General features: G+C 30.1%; 4 protein-coding genes across 5 annotated transcripts; 2 read left to right on the top strand and 2 right to left on the bottom strand.

Moving 5' to 3' along the window:
* Positions 1-259: 259 nt before the first annotated feature.
* On the top strand, positions 260-4,007 carry LOC126839119 (menin). The gene is made up of 6 exons (XM_050574182.1): positions 260-1,202; positions 1,285-1,437; positions 1,517-1,762; positions 1,842-2,049; positions 2,256-2,541; positions 2,597-4,007. The coding sequence occupies exons 1-6, from the start codon at positions 758-760 to the stop codon at positions 3,089-3,091; spliced, it is 1,833 nt and encodes a 610-aa protein (XP_050430139.1). The 5' UTR covers positions 260-757; the 3' UTR covers positions 3,092-4,007.
* Positions 4,008-6,928: 2,921 nt separating this feature from the next.
* On the bottom strand, positions 6,929-9,348 carry LOC126839127 (metaxin-2-like). Of its 2 annotated transcripts, none has more exons than XM_050574193.1 (6): positions 9,078-9,348; positions 8,488-8,563; positions 7,745-7,992; positions 7,578-7,670; positions 7,255-7,496; positions 6,929-7,180 (listed from the first exon to the last, which is right to left on the bottom strand). In XM_050574193.1, exons 2-6 carry the CDS (start codon positions 8,549-8,551, stop codon positions 7,021-7,023), a joined length of 807 nt encoding a protein of 268 aa, XP_050430150.1. In that variant the 5' UTR covers positions 8,552-8,563; positions 9,078-9,348; the 3' UTR covers positions 6,929-7,020. The 2 variants fall into 2 exon arrangements, with proteins under 2 accessions (XP_050430150.1, XP_050430149.1); XM_050574192.1 differs by having other exon boundaries at positions 9,092-9,347.
* A 2,718-nt stretch (positions 9,349-12,066) lies between these two features.
* LOC126839136 (eukaryotic translation initiation factor 3 subunit K) lies at positions 12,067-13,980 on the top strand. The gene is made up of 4 exons (XM_050574218.1): positions 12,067-12,287; positions 12,378-12,594; positions 13,411-13,630; positions 13,704-13,980. Exons 1-4 carry the CDS (start codon positions 12,235-12,237, stop codon positions 13,859-13,861), a joined length of 648 nt encoding a protein of 215 aa, XP_050430175.1. The 5' UTR covers positions 12,067-12,234; the 3' UTR covers positions 13,862-13,980.
* LOC126839120 (phosphopentomutase) lies at positions 13,895-17,380 on the bottom strand. Its single transcript, XM_050574183.1, has 10 exons — positions 17,034-17,380; positions 16,439-16,698; positions 16,182-16,374; positions 15,809-16,078; positions 15,525-15,706; positions 15,216-15,399; positions 14,916-15,139; positions 14,752-14,845; positions 14,418-14,647; positions 13,895-14,323 (listed from the first exon to the last, which is right to left on the bottom strand). The coding sequence occupies exons 1-10, from the start codon at positions 17,097-17,099 to the stop codon at positions 14,221-14,223; spliced, it is 1,806 nt and encodes a 601-aa protein (XP_050430140.1). The 5' UTR covers positions 17,100-17,380; the 3' UTR covers positions 13,895-14,220.
* Between the last annotated feature and the right edge of the window lie 117 nt (positions 17,381-17,497).

Below are 17,497 nucleotides of genomic sequence, written 5' to 3'. Positions count from 1 at the left end.
CTGATAAAAATTAACACGGTAAGAATACTGGCAAAACATCTTTGGGGGGTGGGATGCCCTTCTCAAAAATCAACACCTCCCCAAAATCATTTCTCCCTGTTTATTTACTATTTTGTCACTACCAATTTTTTTTTTTTAAAGCACAGAGCCACTTAAAATTCAAAAAACATATTAACAACCAGCTGTGGGGATTTTTTACACTTATTTTCTTCTTAACCTAATTCATTCAGCCTTCTCGGTCGTGAATCGGTATAATCAATAATGTTGAATCTACACGTTAGTAGATATTATTATAATTATTATTACGGATTTTGTTTACGCTGGAAGTGACCCTTCCGTTTTGATCTATTCCGTGTTGCTGCTCCAGACGTCGTGACGAACAACAACACTCAACGGCACGCGGTCAGCGGACAACAATGGAACCGATGCGCAACGCTACCCGAAACGTTGCGCGACAATCGAATACGTTGCGGTCCGGTGTTATTGTCATGTTATAGCCGATTGTACTTGCCTATTATTGTGCGGCCGCGGCTCGGATGGTAAAACGCGGTAAAATCACAACAACAACAACAACCACCACAACAACGACGACGGCGGTCAAGTCCTTTCGGTCGTCCTGCTGCAAAGTGGCGGCCCGACCGTTACTGAACGATTGACCGGCGAAGCGGCTGACCGAAGCCAGCGGCAAAGTTGTGTTTTGTTTTTTTTATTTTCTTTATTTTCCGCTGCACTGTACGCGTGTGCCCCGGACGACGCCATGCCGCTAAAGGTGTTCAAGGAACACTCCGAGTCGTTTCCCATTGGCGACATACCCGCCGTGGTGGACGTGTTCCGGCGGGAACTGGCCAAGCGCGAGCCGGATCTGTTGCTGTTGTCGCTGGTGGCCGGCGCCATCGAGAACACCATGACCTGCGTCCGGCCGAGCATCGAAGTGCCGGCGGTGGCCACGGTCGAGACCAGCTTCGACCTGGAGCGGACGCCGCTCAGGCTGCCCGACATCGAGCTGCACGTCATCCAAGCGCTGTACACCAAGTTCTACTCGGTCATCAAAGGCAACGTCGACCCGTTGCAGTTCGACGAGCGCGACGGCTACGCTACGCGCGAGCTGGTCAAAAAGGTGTCGGACGTCATTTGGAACACGTTGACCAGGAGCTACTACAAAGACAGAGCTCACCTGCAGACCATGTACAGCTACTTAACAGGTCGGTTCAACTGTTTCGCCGAGGTGTCGTTCGTGTTGTCGTTACCTTTGATTTTTTTGGTGACTCTCTTTGCGTTTTCCAGGTTCAAAACTGGACTGTTTCGGTGTCGCGTTTGCCGTAGTCGCGGGCTGCCAAATACTCGGCTATAACGATGTTCATTTGGCGTTATCTGAAGATCATGCTTGGGTTGTTTTTGGCCCTAATGGCAATGATAACGCTGAAGTTACGTGGCATGGTAAATTATTATCGACACTCATCCGACCATCCAAGTTATAAATGTTGTTTTTTTATAATAAACAACCATTCGTTTACAGGAAAAGGCAATGAAGATAAACGAGGGCAGAAAATTAAAGAATCTGAACCGGGACACGGGTCTTGGCTTTATGTCAATGGCCACCCGGTAATTTGTAATAGACACATGGAAGTTTCTGCACTAGTCAGTTCTATTAACCCTAGTATTAATCAAGCCAATGATGCTTTAGAAGTTGCTACACTTCAAAAAAACCTTTTATGGTTACTTTACGATGAAGGTCATTTATCGAAATTCCCGTTAGCTCTAGGTATATTATATACTATACCCACCATAACATTAGTGTACGTTAATAATGTATGTTATTTTTATTCGAAATATCTTTAAAGGTAATCTAGGTGACTTGGAAGAACTCAGTGCAACACCAGGACGACCACCTTGTACAGCTTTGTTTGAAGAAGCTATATTAGCAGCACAAACATATTATAACGATATGTTTGTATATCCATACACTTATCAAGGTGGCTATTTTTACAGGCATAACATGATAAAAGATGCTTTTTCCAGTTGGGCTAAAGCCAGTCAAGTTATAAGCAAGTAAGAATTTCTGTACAATATAATAAATAGTATATTTAATATTATGTATCCAGAAAACAAATTTTCTCGTCCATTTGCTCGCACAATACTTCTTTCATTCAAAAGTTTCATTTAAATATTTACCTCTACATATCAATCCTGTTTGTGATATCGACCATATATTTTTTGACTGCTCTCTGTAAAATACCATTTATTTGTGGTTTTAGGTACAGTTTTAGTAAAGACGACGAAGAGCTTTACAAAGAAATGATGGACATTGCCTATGAATTAATTCCATATTCATTAAAAGAAATGACTTGTGGTAAAAGTAGATCAATACTGAACAATCCGCAATGTTATGCTTATGTTCTATCAATTTACGATGGTCTTTGCCTTTGGGAAGAAGACGGAATGACGCCCGTGTTGCACATTAAATGGGCAAAACACTTTATTAATTCCATATCTAAATTTGACGATAGCGTGAGGACAAGACTTATCATCTTAGAACCAAATGTAAGACCATTACATGTCTGTTAGAATTGTTGTTAATGTTAAACATACGTTTTAGGACTTGGAAAATGACACAGATTCAAAACGAAATTACCATGACGCCAACATCAATAATAACAATCAACCTATGTCCAAGGACGTAGCAAACAACACTGCGGTGCTCGGTGCCGACGACGAAGTGAAATCGGAACTTCATCCGGGCATTAAAGCGTTAACAGCGGCTTGTAGTGAACGAATCTTGAATAGAGATTTTTTGCTGCAAGGAGGTGGAGAACCGTTTGTGGGCAATACGGACGCAATACTTCCGTCCGTTGTCGATACTCCATTACTACCGCACGCCATCGAACCGACATTGGTCGACGATGAGCCTGAAACCTCGATTGTATTGAAAAGCAAAAAAATGCGCGGCATGAAGGACTTGCTAGTGGCAAAGAAGTTGAATACGCAAGCAATCAGCTTACAAATGAGTGCTCAGTCGCAAGGAGGAAAACGACACGCGCCCAGAGATGCTTCGGAACCAGTGTCTAGGAGAAGTAGAAGAAGTATCAACTAAACAAATGTATACTCTATTTATACATTGAACGTAAGTGCAATTTTTTGTTTTTTTTTTTCAAATTATCTTTTCTGTTTTATTTAACATAACTCATGGTATGTTACTTACTTGTTAGTAATTTAAGATGATTATTAGATAGATCTTAAATTAGAATTATATATATTATGTGACATAGAATCTCTTTTTCGAGATGTTCAATATGTATGGGTGATGGTAGCTAACATTGATTTAGTTAACATCTCAATAGTATTTATAAATAATTTTTTTTTTTGAAGAATAAGAAAATTCTATATAAAAACTATTAATGTATAATTATTTGTTTTATCGTCTTAACACACAATACATAAAATATAGTTCCTTTATTTTATTTTAAAAAATATTATCGACAATGCCGTTTTATTACTAGAATTGGTAATAATAATTAACAAGTCAGCAATTGTTCTTATTTATTGTATCTTTTGCAATATTTAATTAATTTTGCTTTATACTATTATCGTATACGAGATTTTTGTTACTAGTATGCAGGTTCTTTAAGTATGAATATATATTTTTCTAAATAATCAACACAAAGCTTTACTGTTTAAGATGATAAATAAAGAAATGTTGGCATTTTAATGCTTATAAAGATTTGTCAGTATAAAATCCATTATATCATATTGTTTTCTTCTTTTTAACAGACTGCCCGATTATGTGTATTATTTTTAATATAAAGGCGCTCTTAAGACTAGGCTTTATTGCCGACAACATCCATACAACCATATAACTAATATAAATTAAATGTTTTATTATTACACTATATGAAACTTGATAATGATATTTGGTCTATTTTCAAAAATCAATAATTTGTATTTGAGTTTGAAAAAAAAAATATATAGATGTATAATATATATAAAAATATATTAGAGTTATAGAAACTGATTCCATTGATTATTGATGATTATAATATATTTATATAATACCTAAATATTCTGTTAAAAAGTTATCTTTAAATTTTAATATAATCAAATATTTTAATATTAATTTGTTAAAGTTGTTAAAGTGATTAATTAGTGTTACCATTTTTTTTTTTTTTAAATATTACGAATATACTAAATTTGTGATTTAAAATTTAGCAGTTTTTTTTTTTTTTACCTCAATCATTGCATCTTTGTGCTGTTATAAAGTAAAATTTAAGTGTCATAATGTTAATATTATATTACATTACTTAAATGTGTAATTTCCCGATAATTATCAATAACGTTGAAAAAGCTATTATGTTTATGTAGATTTTTTTGTAAGAAATATATGTTGCTACGGTTATTACCAACCGATATTTTTATTCTTGTGAATAGTAACACGGTTATTAAAGAAAATAATATACTAATAATTTTAGTGTTTATATCCCATTTTTTTTTTTTTTATCATAGATACTTATGTGAATAAAATCTAAATCGTTTCTCTTTTTCTCAATAACCAAATTTATATTACCAAATTGTTTGTGTCATTGTCAGTGTACTATTTTTGCATTGTAGTAGAAATACGTAATTATTTGTTAAGCAACTCTTTAATCGTTTACCATTTTAAGTATTACCTTTTAAAAAACAATGTAATAATTTGTTTCGTAAACATTCGATCATTCCAAATAAGTATTATTAAATGTATAATGTATTGATAGAAATGTGTAATATTGCGAATAGCGTTTTTTTTTTTTAAGTAACCGATTAAAAATGAATAGGTGCTACTTAAAACTCGTTAATTTTTACAGTTTATGTTAGCAGCTATTAGATTTTTTTTCCCCAAATCGGCTAACTTTAAATATTATCATTATAATTACAGGGTCGACGTTGCCATATTACTAAATGTTAATATTAAATAAGTAATCTACTTCTCAGTATTGTTGTATACTAAATTTTATGTATAGGACACGTTTGAAAAAAATAAAATCATTTGGCAATAATAAAAAAAAATCCTGTTCATCATATAGAGGTCAATGTCTTTAATAAAGTTTTATTAGAAATTTGTGATACTGTTAATGATATAATAATTTGTATTTAACAAATTAATATATTAATTTAATAACTGATAATAAACTATACTATTAACGTTTTAATGTTAGTGTACATAATTTTAATTTATATCACGTATGTCGTCGTATATTATTTTTTTTAATCTTTATTATTATACAAACAGTTATAGTTGTTACGATAGTGGTTTTTTTTTTTTTAATTTGATCGATCTATAATAAACTATGTATCATTCAACTTATATTGGACAATACTCGTAATGTATCGATATGTATTTTTTTTTTCAAAATAGTTTTACCGCTATGTTGTACGGACATTCTAATGACAATATAATGTTACGACCGATACAAAAGTGTCGCTGATTTTAAATATTCTATTTGTGTTAATACGTAATAGTATTTTTTCATTATTCTATCAAAACATGTTCATTTTTATGGAAAATAATTAAAAACTATAATAATAGTGAATATAAAAATGTTTTATGAAATGTTTACTATAGTTTTACTTACAAAAAAGCCTTATTATTATTAACATATTAGAATACAGTTTATTTTCTAATAGACAATGATTTACCACATTAAAATTGATAATTTTTGAAAAAATTTATATTCTCTTTTTAAGGATCAATAATTAATTAAAAGTAATCAAGGGCTTTTATAACTATAATAAGCATCAAATGTTTTATATTAAGTTACGAAATAAATTTGATTATCATTTTTATCGTTACAATTTTTGAATTTTACGATATTGTTGGACAAATGGTTTGTTACTTTTGACTTTGCATAACATGATAAAATTATTAATTAGTATATTTATTACAATCGGACACTATATCTTTGAATTCAATAAAACCTATTAATATGTGTTAAGAAAAAACAAACTTAAAAGCTAAGTTAAAGAGTAATTATAATTCCGTTACGGTCAAAACATTATTAAATATTGTAATTCAATTGAACAAAATAATATGTACTTGCTTTAACTATTATTATCGTAATTTTTTTTTTATCAATTTATTGTATTACAATTTATTCATTTTCAAATAGCAAAACATTTTTATCCTAAAATAATGGTACGATAAAGTACTTTGGTCGTCAATTCTATTGACCAATAAAGCGTTGTTATATTTCAAATTAAAATCATCTTCCTTTGGTAATAATAAAATCATTTTTTTATTTTAAACATAACCAAAACAATAATAGCTTCTACTTATTTATTTACTCTTGTTTATGTATATCTAATAAGAAATTCAATTAAACGGAAACGATTTTGAAATATTTTGTTTAGAAAAAAAAAAAAGAAATCTTAATGATGTTATGTTTTTTTAGTTGTATGTACACATCACAGAATACCACCTTATTAATTTATTTAAGCCTTTTATTAGTTGTAAGAGTATAAAAATATAATTCAGACGTATTTGGAAAGTATTAAAGTATTTTGTTTCAGTGCGTTTTTATTATGTTTAAAAATTGCATTACTGCACTTGTTTAATTGGGTGCGAGTAATTATTTTTAACCTGTTCTATTTTTCAACTATGTTAAAGTATGATTCAATTATGAATGTTAAATTTTGTTAGTTATAAATATTTATCAAAGTTAAAATAAATGCAATGCTTTTAATTAGTACTACACTTGTATGTTTAATTATTATTTGCCCTCTGCCGCTGATATTATTGAATAGCTTGTCGATAACAAACTGGTATCCTTAGCCCAAACTAGCCAATGCTTCCAGTCATCTAATAATGAATGTGGAGCTTGCCCTTTAAAATATACTATAATTCACTCACAGTGTCGAGTAATTTGAAATTATAATAACTTCTAAATGTAAAACGCTAAACTTCCATACAATACTTCTGTTCTCTTTTTTTATTTTACAAATTCGGTACTCGAAAAATAACAATTGTATTCTAAGCAAACTATAATATTATTATTACAAAGTTCTAGACTGAAAAAATTCTGTTTCAATACGAACACACAGTTTCACTAAATTATCGTAATTTCTTACAGTAGTGGCGAAACGGTTGTTCAATAACGGTGTTGTAATGATTGTAAACAAATGTCCAAACACTAATGCGTCTAATTCAGTCGGTCTGCAAAAACGATCAAGACGAAAAAAGATTTGAAATTTCATAATGCAATAAATTAATATATAATATTTTCATACTTTTCGTCGAAAAAGTACTTCTTATTTCCCAAAACGCTCGACAATGACTCGCAAATTTTGTCTACGTCTTTGAACACTTCGTCTAATGTTTTCTTTTTCCAATTTAAAACTTCCAAAAGCGATAGCATGGACTGTCGTTTATAGTACGTAGCTAAATGGTTCAAGGGAAATGGATAAACTGAACTATACCTCTGCTTTGTTATTTCTTTATAAGTTGACTCGTGATTCCATGTTACATAAATCTATATATATAAAAAAAAAATGATAATTTAAAAACGCTGTATAATTAACGACACGAGTAAATCTGTGTAATAATAAATTACCTCGGCATTTAGAAGAATGTTGTATACTAGTGACATGTAAACCCGCAAATCCCACTTTTGGGTTTCACTTAAGTGAGTAGACAGCGAATAACCCTATAGATAAATGTGTAATATTAAATACTATTAATAAAAAAAATATACATCAAAGTATAAACAATAATTTTTACTTTGGTTTGGGCAAAGTTAACAATTGGCTCGAAACCAGCAATTAAAAATTGGCCAGCTTTAATGAACGGTACTTTGCCTCGATGTGGTGACATATATTCGGCATTTTCTCTGGCCTCCACGATAAAATCCAAATTTAACATTTTTAAAAACGTTTTCACCGCCAGACATTCGGAACTCTCGGGCATCAATATTTGTTCTGTTTCGTAGGGCTGATATAATACAGTATTTTTTGGCCATTCACCTTCACCTTAAAAATACATTTTTATTTTATTTTATAATTAGGTACACGAAATTATATACGTGTATAGAAAACTGTGCGTCCCAGTTCTCGGCTCTATAAAAAAAGAGGCTGATTTACCAGATTAGCTGATTTATCAAATTCACTAGAAAAAATCTTTAAAAGGCAAAACAATAATTAATAGTTAAAACTAAATATACTATGTATTGGTAAAATATTCATTTTGAAACCAGTCAGATTTAGGTGCTTCTAAAAAAAGTAAAAATATCCCTTTCAGCATCGTCTAATTAACACGTTAACAGTGGGATGACATCAATTGGCGACAATTAGCATATTTAAAAATATGATAGTCAGTGAACGTGTTAACTTCTCTGATAAAAATAATAGAAAATTTAGATTATTTTATCAACGACAAGAACAGAGGCACAGTTAACCAGAAAATAGGTTGTGTAAGAGATGAAGATGAGTGTTATGTTGGTTATAATATTAATAATTAAATATTACCACAAATCTGAGTTCTCAGGCATTCTCTTGTCAGTATTCCGGTTGCATTTTCGAAATTTGTCATTTTTATTATTATCTAAACAACACAAATGTTATTATCCATAGTAACAAAAATAGAAGTAGTTTTTACTTTAGTCTAAATATAATAACAACCTAAATATTACAAATTTTTATAAAACAATTAAATAAAATATAAAATGTAGACTTTTAATTAATTGCTCTAACATCTACTAATTTTTTTAAATTATGAAGGACAGTACATTAAATTTTAAAAAGTTTATAAGACTTGTAAAAAAAATTAGTGAAAATGAAAATTAAATAATGCATGCCAATGTAAAATAATATAAATTCATATATAGGTATCCATAGAGTAAAAAAATCATACCATTTCAGTTTTTTTTATAGATAATTATTACCATAGATATTAATCATTTGGTTCAAAAATTTAAAAAATAACACTACACATTATCAAAATAAAAAACTATTGAATAATAGTATTCGATTATAATAAAATATTATTATTATAAACGTTTTTGCCGAGTTTATTGATAAAGCCTCGATTGAACTTACTATTAAATGAATATACGTACATGGGTTTACTTACTTATTTTTTATAACTCAGCAATCAATAAATTTAATTTAAATAAATAAATTTAATCAAATTAAACGAAGAAAATGTTTATATATAAATCACTAAATATTGATACACTGCATAACTGCATAGGTAATACAAAATAAACCTTTAACTTTAAAAAAAGTCAACTTCACAATTATTTAAAATATTATTTATCGTTTTTGATCATCTATTATTCATTAAAATATTTTTAAAAAAAACTATTATTTTAAAGTCTAAAGTAAACTTGCAAAACATTGTATTGAAAAAATTAAAGTAATATTATGTTATCACCAAGAAGACTGTTCACTGTTATCATCATTATGCAGTGCTTATCACCTTGGTTTTTTTTGTGATAAGGAAGGGGGGGGAGTTAATTAAGTAATGCCGAATACGTTTATAGACTAGTCTGTGTACTTATAATTGGAAAAGAAGCCCTAGTCCCTACAGTTTTATTGCAATTTCATAAACGTTCTATTTTGGTAGTTGGCACAAAATGTCAATCGTTAATATTATTTTCGACATCGTTGTGCAAATCCAAGGGGGATTTTAAAAATTACAGCGCTCTATAACTTTTTTTTTGAAAATAGTAGAATTAGTTCCAAATTTGTATGGAATATTCTTTAATCATAGTACTATCGATAAACGTTGACAAACCAAACATTTAAACCTTTTCCCCCTAGAACGGGTAGAAACTTTATTTATTTCACTTTTCCATTCCCACTATGCCCCGACCCCACTGTACTGGCTTTATTGTTATTTACATATAATAGACTATACTCTATTATAGATAGGGTATAGTAAATTTAATCTAAGCCCGATATTAGATATTTTTCTGTGTACCGTCTAGGTTTTAATTTGTTTAGATTTAAACAACTGTCAACTGTTAGTATGCAATCGCTCGTGGTCCAATTTATGCAATGTAGTATACAGGCGATTCGTTAAGGACAAGGCACTGATTTTCTTTGAAAATAATTACAGTTTTTTCATTTTAAATATTTTTGTTATATTTTACAATAATTTAAATTTACTAAATATATTTTACCTACTTTTTTTTAGAACTCTAAACTTTTCAAACTTTAACCGTAACGTATATATATAATTAACTTTTTGAATTAAGAATAATTTGCTGAAAATGTTGATCACTGGTCGATAATCAGTTTTGTCAGTTACTGTTTAAGTTTTTAAAGTTTAAAATTTAGAAAGACAGGTTGAGTGCGGTAGAGTAATGCGCGCAAATAAAAGTAATGCTTAATTTTTACCTCTAAAAGTAATTATCCGAAATTGGTTATTTAGTTAAGCTAGTTTAATAGAATACTATACGTTTCCATTTAAGTTGCTAGCGGATCGAAAAAATACAAATTTGAAAGTAAATTTTAGCTAAACCTATATAAAAAAAGCCAGTGGTCATTTTCAGACCTAAGTCCTTAAAAAATTTGCTTGGAAATAATGAAATAAACAAAAAATGTCTATCCCTTCTAGGGAAAGGGCTTAGAATTTTTTTATTATTCCTGCATTTTCATAAGGGTTGTATGTTATCTTTAAATTATGGGAAATTGCTTTATTTGCTACTGAGGTATACCTACTTCAATTTTAGCCACATTTTTATAGTTGTTATAATTATTTACGATGGCTTTGATACACGACTGACCATCTTATTTTTACAGTTTCCGTGTCAATCGGTCGGATATTCTATTAAATAATATGTATTTGTTATTAAAATAAAATTACATTTGAAACATAAACATGTATTATTGTATTGTTGTTGTCGGTCGTTACTTTTTTTCGAAGATCAGTTGTAGACATATACAGCATTCGAGAATGTACCTATTGACTAAAATGTTTTTTAATTGTCAGTTAACACATTTATCCATTCCCCATTCTTCATTCATTGAAATATACTTATATTTTTAATAGTTTTTACCATGCACAATTTCGCATACCTAGAATCGTTTTTTTGAAAATAGTTTTTATCTCTTACAGTTTATAATAATTCCAAACGACTTATGACTTGAAATTCCCTACTATATGCACCGATCCAGCTGTGCTGGTTTTTTTTGTTTTATACACTATAAATAATAATTATACTGAACTTCATTGTGCGAAACTATTAATAATATACATAGTTATTAAGTTCAAATTAACTATCAAATAATTCTATTCGGAAGATAGGGGTAGAGGTAGAGAGAACCATGTAGGTATTTTTTAAATGCTATTATTATTATAATATAATTTGTTACAGATCTGTTTGTATAGTTACAAACGCTTAAAGGTACTTAACAACTTTCAAGAACGTGTCTTTGCAGCATTTTGAGTTGGCTTGATAATTTTTCGATAATAATAAATATTTCACTAACGTTGAAAAAAAAAAATATATATACAATTTTAATTTTTAATCACTTATGAATATCAGACAATAGACAACACTAGAATAGCAGAAATGTATAACTTCTATGATACATGTACGTGCTGTATGTATATATATATATATATACATTACATGTACACATAATATGTTTAATAATAGTTTTTATTAAAAAAAAGAAAGTTCAATATTTATAATTAAATATTAATGTATTTTTGGACATAAGCTAGTTATGTACTCGTTTAAAGACATATTTGAATTTCATATCTTAACCGTTTAAATTTAAATTAACCGCTAAATTAAAATTTTTTACTCCATGTTTTTTCAATTTTTATTCAATTAGATTTCCAGCCTTTCTGTCTAAAAATACCAACGCTTTCTTTTAGCTTTCTTTTTCTATATTTATCGTTTTTTAATAATAATTGTCGCCAGCCGTCTAGGAGCATGCGTTTATCAATTTATTATCAGTTTTGTCCACAGTGTAGGTAAGTTAGGAAAATCTGTATTTATTTCATATTTTTGGAAATTATGTTGGCTGCTCTGATCGGACGACATTTTCTTATCGGTATTCGGCACTCGGCGTGTAAAATAACAATACAATAAATTATATTATATCTTGAATCGTGTCGTGTTATAAACTACATCCACACCGCACACGATTGTAACTACATAATATTACAAGTTACCATTTATTACTGTTCAATTGTTGTCGTTAGATTGATATATTTTACTTAAATTAATATTTATAATTTAATATTAATTAACAACTATGGCCGAAGCTATGAGACAAACCGTGGCATCGTTGTTGCAAGGAATTGAGAGGTAATGTTATGTCGCTTGTTTTCGGTGTACCTACGTGTGGACAGTTAATAATAATCTTGACGTATTCAACGTTATTTTTATTTTGTTTAGATACAATCCTCAGCATTTATCTACACTCGAACACTACGTCGAAGTACAGTCTCAAGAAAATGCATACGATCTGGAGGCTAATTTGGCTGTGCTTAAAATTTATCAGTTTAATCATGATTACAACTTGGACATAACTGTTCAAATCATGTTGAAAGCGATTACTAATTTCCCGCATTCTGATTTTGTCCTGTGCAAGTGTTTGTTAAACGAAAAATTGGTAAGAATTAATAGCACGTTCTTAACTTTTTTAAGAAATACCAAAGACCATTATTATACTCTATTCGGTTTAAGATTGAACCGCTCGGCTGAAGATAACTCGTCACCACTACGTATCCCTCCGTCTCTAGACGACCCACGCCTACGACTAGACGGCTGTCGTCGGTGATTGACGACCAGTCACTGAACGTATAGCGCATCATGCTTTCTATTTATTCTTAAATGACAGTTCTTAATGTCCTAGTCATAACCTTTCTTTACCTTCAAGTCTTTGGGTGTTTGAAAGTTTAACTATCGTTCACGTGGCGGCATTTGTACCGCTCTCTGTTTTGTAAGAGAGACTTTGGCAATTTTTTATTTTTATACGATTATAAAGATATTATTTAGAATGGTCAAGACTTAAGATTGAAATTATTTTAAATGAAATTTTACTATCAACTAATTAATTAATTTAATAATATATTAATACTAATAATATAATCACTAGATTCATATTAAGACCTTGAATTTTTTGGCCATGTTTACAACAGAGTACTATTTCAGAAAAAATCTGAGTATAGTATTATTTTTACTGCAATTTAATTGTGTATGCGTTTCATTAAAATTGTTCCCCTTTGTAATTAAAAACATCTAAACTATAAAGAGGTTCTTTACTATTGAAAGATAGAAAAAATGTACTATTTTTGTGGATTTTCTCATAGATGCTACTCTCGATCGTTATTCGAGAACTTGTACCTAATAATAATTTAAGCGACAGTATATATTTTAGTGTGCATGGACATTTTTTCTTAATTTTTTTTTTTTTTTGTTCTCTTAGTGTCAAGAAGCTCCATTAAGTCAAGTGCTGTTTTTAGCAGATCTACTAGAAAATTGCAATTTTAAAGAATTTTGGTATCACGTTCATTCTATGCCTGAATTATATGCCAAAGTGACTGGATTTTTGGATTCCGTACGAAAGTTTGTCTGCCACGTAATTGGAATTACATTTCAATCTGTTGAAAAACACTTCCTCATGGAGTTGCTCGGAGGTCTTGATGGTATGTAGTAGCATTTGAAAGTAAATCATATCCCACCTTTATGTTGTTTTTTAATATTTAATTTTCCGTTAAGATGCTGCGCTGAAGCATTGGATTCAGAAATACAATTGGAAAGAACTTGACAACAAGTACGTGTTTATTGCAAACCAAGACGAAAATATCAAAACAAAAAATATTACAGAAAAAATTGATTACGAAAACATTTTAGGAGTTATGGCAAGTTGCCGTTAATCTTTTTACAATTTGATTGAAAGGAAAAAAAAATAAACTTTAATCTGATTTATTATATACTTTATTTTTTGTGTAGTATATAATAATAAATAATTCAACGATACTTTTGTAAAATTAATTAGTTTTACATTGCCACGGTGTTGGAAATAAACACCTTAATAAAAAAAATGTTTTCTTTTACACTTTTTTTAAATAACAACTGGTTGCTAATGATTTACCTCAATTTTTTTATCACAAAAAACTTCTATTAAATGGCAGCGTACGAGAAATATGACTAGACAATATAAGTACAAAAGATGTATAGATTACTTTCTAGTTTCTTAGTATGATTTTAAGAGTAAAGAGTAGTAAAGTTTTGACTATGTGCTTCGATAAATAAGCGAGTTTTTTTGTGGTTTCAAAAATTCTTCAATAATTGCTTCGACCATCTCTTTTAAAATAGTCTTCAGTTTATCTATGTCGCTGTAAAAGAAATGATTAAGAGTAAAAAATACGCAAATAAGATTAATAATATTAATTATTAAAATAGAATTAAATTTGATTAATTAATACTAACACACAATCTTTAGGATCAGTACATAATTCGGCATAGTACTTTATTTTGGGTTCCGTTCCACTTGTGCGCAATGTGGCTTTCAATCCATTATCAAAGTTGAACGTAATCATTTGAGTTGACTTCGAAACTGGTAACAGAGGTTTGTGATCGTCTGTCTCCGAGTCGTAGCCGACAGTTAAGTCACGTACGGATTTTATTGAATAACGGCCATTCATTATACTTTTTGGATACTGAAAAGTCATAGCTGATTATTTAAATTTGAAAATTGTCCAGTTTAGATATTGCAAGCAAAGGTTAAGATATATAATTGGAATAATTCACTGTGAAATCTTACGTTGTAATCATGTCTTAATGATTCGAATATATTTTTTATTGTAAGACTGTCGTTGCATATAAAATATGAGTTTACAGATAAATGCCAACCATAACTAAAAAATAATATTGAGTTAAAATTATTTTTATAAATAAAAAAAATGTCGATTTCTATGAATTCTATACCGGTTATAAATAGTTTCCAAAGCGGAAGATAGTGTGGAATTTTCTTTCTCTAAATAAATAGCCATTTCTGCTATCTTAATAGCTGCTGATATTCCATCTTTATCCAACACGGCCGTGCCACACATGTAACCAATTGATTCTTCAAATGCATATAGAACTTCATAACCTTCTGCGGCTAACTGATGTGCACGGTTGCCCATCCATTTAAACCCCGTTAGCGTTTCCTAAAAATATAATACTAATTATACACGTCTTGTACTTACACACACACCTAGTAACAAATATCGATCGATAACTCACTTCAAACAGAACACCTTCTACTTTAGCAATAGATTTTAAGACCGCTGAAGACACCGTACTCGAAAGCATAACTAATTTAGGATGTGCTTGGCCGTGTATTTTTTTATATGAATCGATCATCCACCAACCCAACAGAGCTCCAAGTTCGTTTCCGGTAAATACTTTCCAGCCTTCACTGCCTATACTGTGTAATATACTATTTGTTATTATTAATATATAGGTTGATATTATTTTTTTTTAGAAATTAGACAAATACATTTTATTACGATTATATTTTATAGATGTTATTTAAATATAAAATGAACTTACGGATGTTCTGCTACTGCTAATCTATCAGCGTCTGGATCGTTAGCCAGTATAATTCTACTACCATTATTTTCAGCCGTTTCGATAGCTAATTTTAATGCACTCTTGCCTTCTTCTGGATTTGGAAACGGTACGGTTGGAAAATCTGGATCGGGATGCTTTTGCTGTTCTACTGCTACGACAGGCTAAGTATAAATTCAAAAAAATCCATTTAATATAAATTTAGACATAATGTGTCATTTTGTCGTTAAAATTGTATTATCCCATCCCTATTTAGAATTACTTACGTTGAAATTTGCTTTTTCAAATGCATTTCTTATGTAAGAATACCCGACACCGTGCATTGGCGTATAAGTAAAAATAATATTTGTTGATTTTTTATCTAAGCCGGGGATCAGCATTTCATTGACACAAGAATAGTATTTCTTTTGTAGATCGTCCAGCGGATCTACTAACAAAGGATTACTGTATATTTTTTCCACGTCCCATACGCCTTCTTCTGGCTCCAAATGTTCTAAAATATAGTTCTGAATATTTTTATCATGTGGAGTGATCACCTAGAAATTTATTCATCGGGAATAAAAAAATGTTATACAATTCTGTAAATATATGTGAAATAATATTTTAGTTTGAAGATACAATTTCTTCAAATTTACTAACTTGAGTACCATTATTCCAGTAGACCTTGTACCCATTGTCTTCTTTAGGATTGTGTGAAGCAGTCACCATTACTCCGCCACAGCATTTATACTCCTTTACGCCAAACGCTACAAACGGAGTTGGACATACTGTCCTTATTAAATAGACTTTAACGGAATGTCTTAGAAACACACTAGCCGACAACTCGGCAAACCTACAAAAAAAAAAAACGTAATTATATTAAAATGTAAAAAAAAAAAAAAATACACGTCACTAACCTTTTGCTGTTATAACGTCCGTCGTATCCAAGAAATATTCCCGCGGACTTTAACGCTTCACCAAATACACTAATCATATAGTACAACAATCCTTGTGCACTTTGTATAACGACCAGTTCATTAATGCGCTTGAAGCCTGGAGCCATTGCAGACCTAAGGCCGGCAGTGCCAAACGACAAACGACCATCAAACATGTCTCTGATTTTATTAACATCTTTTGCCATCAGTATTCTTTCAAGTTCTATAGCATATTGTTGCGACTGAATAAAATAAAAAATACATTAAAAAAGTAATATTATCCAAAACATATGAAGGACTGCGGAGAAAGACTATTACAGTCACGCGTCAATTTTTTTTCTCTAAAATTTACATTAATAAATTTGATTATTTTGTAATTAAATGACTTATAGTCATTAGAAAAAAAAAATATATTACTTTATCTGCGTTACATTATACTTTATCTACCAGTGTCTTTTAAGAGTTCTCAAACTTTAAAACTGCAACACTGAAAACTGAGTGTATTGACTTTGGTCATTTTTCTCCACAGCCCTTCATATAATATATAAATATATAATACAATTATTAACTATTTTACCTTGTTCCAACATATCCAGTTTTTTACAAGCAATTCAAGTTGTTCGGGCAAAAAAGATGTGTCCATTTCTCAATAAAGGTAGGATTATTTCAATGCATGTAAACAAAAACGTTTCTTATTCAGACGTTCAACAAGATACAATATACATTTCCCAATTATAAAGAGTATATTAAACCAATAATAAGCTATTTTTTAATGTACAAGGAATGTATGAAGTGAAACAATTTTTACTGAACTCAATATAATATTATTACTATAATACATAGGCGTATGGAGTTCAGTGAATATTAAACAAATCCAAAATCCAAATAATTGATCTTCGTGTAAAATATACCCTACTCTTATCACAGATTAGTTATCTCATTCGTTTATCAGCTAATCTGTGACCTTACCATTCTTGCCATTTATCTCCACAGAGTAGATAAAAGCTGAAGGGTCACTTTCAATGTAAAAAAGCGGGGTCG

This window comes from Adelges cooleyi, unplaced genomic scaffold, assembly GCF_023614345.1.
Source record: "Adelges cooleyi isolate 19-005CV unplaced genomic scaffold, UGA_ACOO_1.1 ACOO_flye_CR_arks_rails_tigmint_CR_PRNA_30, whole genome shotgun sequence".
Taxonomy (NCBI): Eukaryota; Metazoa; Arthropoda; class Insecta; order Hemiptera; family Adelgidae; genus Adelges; species Adelges cooleyi.
The sequence above is the reverse complement of the archived record's forward strand: the minus strand, read 5'-3'. Positions and strand labels throughout refer to the sequence as shown.

Excerpts from the sequence above, each read along its gene's own strand:
- LOC126839127 (XM_050574193.1), bottom strand. The coding sequence starts at position 8,551 with ATGACAAATTTCGAAAATGCAACCGGAATACTGACAAGAGAATGCCTG. Across the intron at positions 7,993-8,487 it reads CCTGAGAACTCAGATTTGTG|GTGAAGGTGAATGGCCAAAA; the intron begins GTAATATTTAAT and ends TGTATTTTTAAG. Across the intron at positions 7,497-7,577 it reads ACATTCTTCTAAATGCCGAG|ATTTATGTAACATGGAATCA; the intron begins GTAATTTATTAT and ends TTATATATATAG.
- LOC126839120 (XM_050574183.1), bottom strand. The coding sequence starts at position 17,099 with ATGGACACATCTTTTTTGCCCGAACAACTTGAATTGCTTGTAAAAAAC. Across the intron at positions 15,400-15,524 it reads TTAGCAGTAGCAGAACATCC|TATAGGCAGTGAAGGCTGGA; the intron begins GTAAGTTCATTT and ends TATATTACACAG. Across the intron at positions 14,324-14,417 it reads ACTGATCCTAAAGATTGTGT|CGACATAGATAAACTGAAGA; the intron begins GTTAGTATTAAT and ends TTTCTTTTACAG.
- LOC126839119 (XM_050574182.1), top strand. The coding sequence starts at position 758 with ATGCCGCTAAAGGTGTTCAAGGAACACTCCGAGTCGTTTCCCATTGGC. Across the intron at positions 1,203-1,284 it reads CATGTACAGCTACTTAACAG|GTTCAAAACTGGACTGTTTC; the intron begins GTCGGTTCAACT and ends TGCGTTTTCCAG. Across the intron at positions 2,050-2,255 it reads GCCAGTCAAGTTATAAGCAA|GTACAGTTTTAGTAAAGACG; the intron begins GTAAGAATTTCT and ends TTGTGGTTTTAG.
- LOC126839136 (XM_050574218.1), top strand. The coding sequence starts at position 12,235 with ATGGCCGAAGCTATGAGACAAACCGTGGCATCGTTGTTGCAAGGAATT. Across the intron at positions 12,288-12,377 it reads TTGTTGCAAGGAATTGAGAG|ATACAATCCTCAGCATTTAT; the intron begins GTAATGTTATGT and ends TATTTTGTTTAG. Across the intron at positions 13,631-13,703 it reads GTTGCTCGGAGGTCTTGATG|ATGCTGCGCTGAAGCATTGG; the intron begins GTATGTAGTAGC and ends TTTTCCGTTAAG.